This window comes from Histomonas meleagridis (assembly GCF_020186115.1).
Source record: "Histomonas meleagridis strain 2922-C6/04-10x chromosome Unknown contig_18, whole genome shotgun sequence".
Classification (NCBI taxonomy): Eukaryota; Parabasalia; order Tritrichomonadida; family Dientamoebidae; genus Histomonas; species Histomonas meleagridis.
Window position 1 is genome coordinate 426762 of NW_027150797.1, and position 7275 is coordinate 434036.

Below are 7275 nucleotides of genomic sequence, written 5' to 3' on the forward strand. Positions count from 1 at the left end.
TTTAATTTCGTGGACTAGAAAAAATTCATCATGGAATTTTATTACAATATTGAAAAAAATAAATTATAATTTTGCGTGCTTACAAGATCAAAATAATAAAGTGTTGCTGTATCTTCTAGAAGATATTTTTGTTAAGAAATTATTGGTTTTAATAATATAAATTATATTAAATATTTTATCGTTGATGATTGATCAATAATTAGTTACCTAAAGAAACATTGGTATTTGAACTATCTTAATGGTGTCTTGATTGATTTCATTGCGTAATCATCTTTTAAAGGCCATAATGGGCAAGCAGAATATTGACGAAGCATTTCACAATATTTCACAGTTTTTTCTATTCAATTTGTGTTTGAATGGAATTTACATCAACCGATTTTAGATTCTGTGAAAATTCACTGAAAAAGCACTTTAGGAACGTCTTCGAAAATGACACCAGTGAAATCTTCTGTCGTTTCATTCAAATTCAATTACCCATCCTCCCATCACAAATTTGAAAGCTTGCTGTTCGCGCAATTCAAATTTGCCCTCCTATTCTCACAAAACCCAATTGGTCGTTCTTTTGCAGAGACAAAATCTCAACCTCAAATTAGGAACCAACATCTTAAAGGACAAATAACTTATTCTTTATTGTTATTATAGGCTTCCTTCAAAAAATTAATTTTTTGCAATGTTAATTAAATTATCATTATCACTCCAATTTTAACAAGATATAATTATATCATCGAACTATCTCAAAGCTTTTATTGCTTTATTTATTGTTTTCGGCTTTCAACTTTCTCATAATATAATTATATGATATATTATATTAATAATTCATAATTTTTATTACATTAAATAGCAAAAGTTTCCTTTAGGGCGACTGTTTTCTTTAGTCCTGGTCTCTTTTGAAAATATGACTTGTTGTTTATCCTTTTATAAATTATTTCCTTTTGACTAACGACTGGTGAAACCCCAGATGACGATCTTCTATGCAAAACATTATCAGTACTTTTCAAAACAGACGAACTCAGTTTCGCGCACTCATACTTTTGAATATTTTGGAATATCGGCGAACAAAGTAGTTTTTGCAATGATTCTCTTTTCATTGGATTGACAGCAGTCATTGCTCTAATTAATCGACAAAACTCCGTATCAGCGCATGACGGAAAAGACAGAATTCCCGTTCTAATTGCCGCTTCCAATTCTTCATTATTTTGAACTCTCCACGGAAGTCTTCCGAATGCGATTACGAAAAATGTTATCCCTAACGCCCAAATGTCAGCTAAGAATGGATCGATGTTATCTCTGCATATGATTTCCGGCGCCATGAATGGTAACGAGCCAACGTAACTTTGAAGTGTTTTTCCTTTTTCTATTTTTTTACTGAGGCCAAAATCGGCAAGTTTCGGCCTTCCATAGTTGTCCAAAAGAATGTTTGCTGGTTTTATATCTCGATGAGCAATATTCCGTTCATGGCAATATAAAAGAGCATTCATTATTTGGTAACAAAAAGAATAAAGTTTCGGAGGCTTTATTGGGCCTTCTTTTTCGATTATATCTTTTAATGAACCACCATTACAATGTTCTAACACGATGTATAAACTTGTGTGGGATTCATCAAAGAAAAATTCATACATTGAGATGATGTTTGGGTGACATAACTCAATGAGCGTTGTCGCTTCATTCTTTGTTTCATTAAACGATAAATTTGGCTGATGAATTCGTTTGATACAAAATTCTTGATTATATTTTTCTGAACGTACAAGAAAAACTGATCCAAACCCTCCCGAATTAATGGGACGGACATAATGGTAATGATGTTCTGGGAGTAATTCTCGGATTTCATTGAGGCTGATTGGAGTTATTACCCCAAGCATCAGATTTCTGGCAAGTCGAAGTAATTTGACAGTTCCCAGAAAAACCGTCTTCAAATTCAATGCTACAACCCAAATCAAACGATGTTTTAACACAGTCTATTTACTTTTTCAATGCATTGAATTTAGGAGGGCGCTTTAAACTAAAGTAAAAAATATATTAATGGAACATAATACTGAAAATAATTACGCCACTCTAAATACTTAATAAAGAATAAAGAACTATTTTAAACAGTCCAAAAATAATATTTTTGTTGCAAAATCTTAATTCTGAAAAAATGTGGTTACACCTTTCAATCTGGATGGGCCATAACCGCTATTCCGCATTGAATACAACAATCCAAAATTGTTCGCCTGTACACGGAGGAAAATAACTTTTTGTTTATGTCAAACTGTGCAAAATTTTCAAAAGTATACTAAAAGTTAATCTGTTCTCAAAATCAAGCATTTTTTGAAGCATATTAAAATCTACAACTTCTTATAAAAAAAAAGAAGGTGGAAAAAAAACATTACAAATCCACTGGCGATGCTGTACTGGAAATAGAAGTAAAAATTGAATGGCATGAAAAAACATATTGGAAATTTAAAATAAATATTTTTTTTATTAATTTACACCCAAACCTATAAATCATACCAATTCATGGAAAAAGCATGTCTTTATTTATAAAAACTTAGCTAGAGTAAATCTAAAGTGATTTTTCTTTGGAAAAAAATTGTCACTTTTAATATAAAATATCTTTGAAAATGATGAGTAATTACCCAATGAACACATTAATAGGACATGTTATGAGTGTCCAAAAGCTGATTTATCCAGACTTTGAAATGATAAATAAAGCAGCTATAGTTGTGAGTGGTTTTATTACTGATGCATTTGAACAAATATTGAGAAAAATTCCAGATTTTTTAAATGCTAATGAAACCAAATCATTGGATATCCAAATTCTTCGAAAAGCTATTGAACAAGTTCTCCCAGAAAAATGTGCATTAGCTTGTATTTCTCAAATCTTATCGAAGAACATCAAAATTCATCTTTCCCAATTGATCTTCACAATTACTTTGTTAAATATGTTCCTTGCAAAGAAGAACTCATTGATCCCAAAGCACCTGTTTGAATTTCTTATCAATGAAATTATTAAAAATGCAGGACAAAATACAATTTCCTACAAGGAGAAAAGAATTATGCCTAAACATGTAGTTGACGCAATAAAACTGAATTATTTGCTATTAGGCTATAGCTTGAAATAAAAAATATATTTCATTAAATGTTTACATATACTAACGATAGATTTTTGAATGCTTTTTGATACGAAACGCGCAGAATTTTCTATCGTTTCACACAAGCCATTTTTTTTTAGTCAATATCCTCTAACAATTCGATTGGCTTTTCCTGATTGGATATTAGAGTCCATTCAGAATACCTAAAGCATTTGAACCGAATAATTTGGTTATATACAAGAGATGCAAATGCATAAAGTATTAATGCAAAGATCTGCCAAATGCTTTTTGTCGACAATAATTCCCCATATTCTCCGCCCATGATAAGGAGTATAGTCCACGTTAGAACAGAAACAATAATGTCGATCACAACAAAGTGCACTGACTGTCTGTCGCCAGGAAGCAAAACAGTTGACGATGATGACAAAAATGCGGAAAGTATCAAAATGAAGGCACCTAAAATGATCTTGACAGAAGAAAACATAACAGAAAGTCCATCAATGACATTCTCAAGTGCGCCTCCAGATAATGAAGATACATCAGATCCGGGAATAACATAAGCTAATGGTAAAATAATGACAGCAGAGAAGATGAATGCACATATCCCTTCACCAGAAACAATTTGGGAATCAAGAATTTTGACTTCATGTAATAATTTCTTTTCAAAAAATATCTGAAATACTTTGAATATTTGTGAACAAAGTGCTGCAAATGGTGGCCAAATTGGTCCTTCGTTTGCAAGAAATGCAAAGATTGTAGCAATAACGATTATTCCAATGGCAAAAAATTGATACCCTCGTGGAATCTTTCCAGCCGTAACAATTGGCATAAATAGAAAGATTGAATGCCTGATAATAAAACAAATTGATGCTTTTCCATAAACAACAGCAAAATTAAATACAACTAATGAAAATGTATAGAAAATAGATGGGATAATTAAGCGAATAAAAGGTTTTGGTTGGAAGCTTTGACGATCAATTACCCAGACAAGCATAACTCCAATGAAAATGAAAAAAGTCATGGTAATTGGTTTTTTAAATTGTTTAACATCATCATTTTCTTCATATGTAATTTGACTCAGAACTTTGATCATTATATCATTTGCAACATATGAAAGTGCTGAAAATACCGAAAAGAGTACTGTTTGACAATCCATATGTTATTATTCAAAAAGTGCCAATAGAACGATAAGAGATTTATGTCAAATCACATTGCTTTTGACCAAATATTGATTCAAAACATTTGAGTTTAAAGTAAAGCTAACAAATATTGTAAACGTTCGTTATTAGGAATAGGTATGGATAGATAAGCTATATCGAAACCAAATAAAAGAAAAGAAATTTAAAATATGGCATTTTGCAAATAAAAATTTGGATTCCAACAATAAATATTTCTTCATATACTTGTATGCCTATCTTATAGCTGTATTGAATACTGTTGGCAGAATAATACTGTAGCACACACGAGAACCTCATATAATACCATTTTTAATGTAAACCTATTACAAATAAGAAAACCAAAAAAGTTATACGTATGAAAAATTACATTGAACAAACTATAAATATTTAAAAAAAAAAATCGCTTTGATCAAATCTACGCTCAAAAGTTAGTAAAAATTACATTTCTTTGCTTAGCTTTTTTTGTTTTGGTTGCCTTTATAATGATATAAAGCTGCTTCAAAGGCAGCTTTAAAAACTTGTTCAAGGTTCGTCTGACGTTAAAAATGTCATTTTAACATGTTAATGTAAGTAAATACGTGGATTTCGTTTACAGCAACTGGCCTTTTGAGGTGATTACAGGAGCTTCTTTTGGTTGGCACTGAGAAGGATTCCGTTCATACTCATATCTGAAAGACTAACCAAAATAATCAGAGCGCTCTCGCATAAATCCTAGCCTGCAAACTCAGGAAGATACTCTTCTTTTTGAATATTTTCAAAAGATTGTGGATTAACTAATGAAAAGCAAGCAATAAATCATTTGTGTATGGTGCGTAGGTTAAAGGTCGCAAGCTCGTATGGTCACGGCATGAGCTGGTTTTTGTATCAAGATAGATTTCGCCAGATTCCAATTTATGTAATTTTCACGAAAATCTGGTAAAGACAACTTCGTGGTTAGTAAGTCTTTCCAACACGCATGTCAGCTGTAACAACTATTCTGGGCGGACCATGAGGTTTGTTGCGCATTTAAACTTCCCCTATTTTTAGTCAAATGTTCTTTTTCAATTCATGTTAATCATTTTCCTCATTTTAATGTTATTGTCGTGATAACATCATTAAAAGAATATAAATTGCATATTAATTAATATCTTCCTAGCAAATATTTTAAATGATTTATATATAGAATCATTCTTTCCATGTGGAACTTCTGTGGATAACTTAAAAAATCATGAAAATAATAGAATTTACATGTAATTAATATGTTTACGGGCATTCTTAAAGATTTGTTTCAGCTTTACTATATTCTTAATTTAGTATTCGCATATTTTTTTGAATGGCATTTTTATTTGAATTTTTTCAATTAACGATAGCAAAGGCAAAATGGCAAAGCCTCCATCAAGAAGCGTCAAAGTAGCTGTTAATAACCAAACAGAATCATGGAAACAGCTAGAGCAAGATATTACTTCCAACTTTTTTTTCCAATTTCCTATACATAGCATCGATATTCATTATGATGAAAAGGATGGATCTGGAATCAACATTGCACCAGAATTTATCCCCGAAGATCCTAATCTTATAGCACTTACACCAATTGGCAATGATCCGTATGAACGACCATTTTTATACATCTATGTTTATGAAATCACAGATCCTAATGAATTAATATCAAAAGATTCCAACCCAATAACAATGTGGATAGAGGCCAAAAAGATGATCAATGCCACTTATCTAGCAATTGCACTTCAAATTGATCGACCATTTTCCAAAAAGATCACAAATGTCGCACAAATCACTCCTTATCCAGAGGATCAAAGCAACATTATGTTAATTTCATACAAACCCAAGAAACGTCTTCCTGATTCCATCATATCTTCTGTCCAGTCAGCGATACAAGAGCACATTGTACAAGACTTTGTCAAGTACCATCATGAGGCCAAGAACAAGAGCGAAAAGTCTATTCAATATCGATATCGAATATGGTTAAATTTATTATTATTTTCATTTGGCTTTATAAACACGTCATACATAGGGTACAAGTCGGTCTACGAAATTTTGAAGGAGAATTTCAAAGACATCACTAGATTATTAGACATTGTACTTGACAATTCACAAATTATCCATTATCCATTCACTACACATGACGACAATGCCTCGAATCTAATGTTTGCACTTCATGGATTGATGAGTGTATTATATCAACAAGGGAATTGGATCGAGCTCAGTCAATTATTTTTATCTCATTATAAATTTTTGATTACTAATTGTCATAATGCTAAAGAAGAACAACTTGTATACGGGTGGAGTGAAAAGTCCATTAATTCATTAGTTGAAATCTTAAACAAATCTGATTCGAAACAGTCATTAAAGCCATTACTGTTGTTAAAGTTCGATTTAATCATATACCAAAACGGCGATGACTTAGAGAAAGTATATGAACAATTAACGAAACTTGACATCAGTAAATATACGAATGATATCATCACAGCGAAGTTATTATTATGGCAAAACAAACACAACAAAAAGTTAATTAACAAAGTTCCATTAGATTTAACCAATTGGAAAATCGGAAGTGAAACAGTTTTATTACAATTTTATCAATCGTTAAATGATGAAAACGATAAATATAAAGTTATAAACTTTGGAACTAATTTATTAAAAGATAATTGTGCATTATCCGATGATGATAAATTAAAAGTGTTAAATGAAATTGCGGAATATAAATCAGATTGTTATAATATGGTTGATATCCCATTTAACACTAAATTAGATTTTTCATCAAATGCATTCATCGATGAATTAATGATGTATGAACCATTCGAATTAAAAGTGAATATAAAAGGACCGAAATGGTTAAACTTAGCTGTGTTCGATAAGATGTATATCACATTCGAAAACTTAGAAACGAAAAACGAATTTAATTCGAAATGTAAAAACATAAAATTTAATTCCGAAATTACATTTAAATGTATATTAAACTTAAAAGGGAAATGGAAAATCACAAAAATTCAAATCGTTTCTAAGAATTTGATTTTAGTCCTTCCGATTAA

The 7275-nt window shown here is 30.9% G+C and overlaps 2 protein-coding genes across 2 annotated transcripts; both read right to left on the reverse strand.

Moving 5' to 3' along the window:
• Positions 1-833: 833 nt before the first annotated feature.
• GO595_002490 (CAMK family protein kinase) lies at positions 834-1859 on the reverse strand (the record flags this gene model as incomplete). Its single annotated transcript, XM_067915405.1, has 1 exon — positions 834-1859. The coding sequence occupies one exon, from the start codon at positions 1857-1859 to the stop codon at positions 834-836; it is 1026 nt and encodes a 341-aa protein (XP_067777427.1).
• A 1348-nt stretch (positions 1860-3207) lies between these two features.
• Positions 3208-3900, reverse strand: GO595_002491 (putative membrane spanning protein; the record flags this gene model as incomplete). Its single annotated transcript, XM_067915406.1, has 1 exon — positions 3208-3900. The coding sequence occupies one exon, from the start codon at positions 3898-3900 to the stop codon at positions 3208-3210; it is 693 nt and encodes a 230-aa protein (XP_067777428.1).
• Between the last annotated feature and the right edge of the window lie 3375 nt (positions 3901-7275).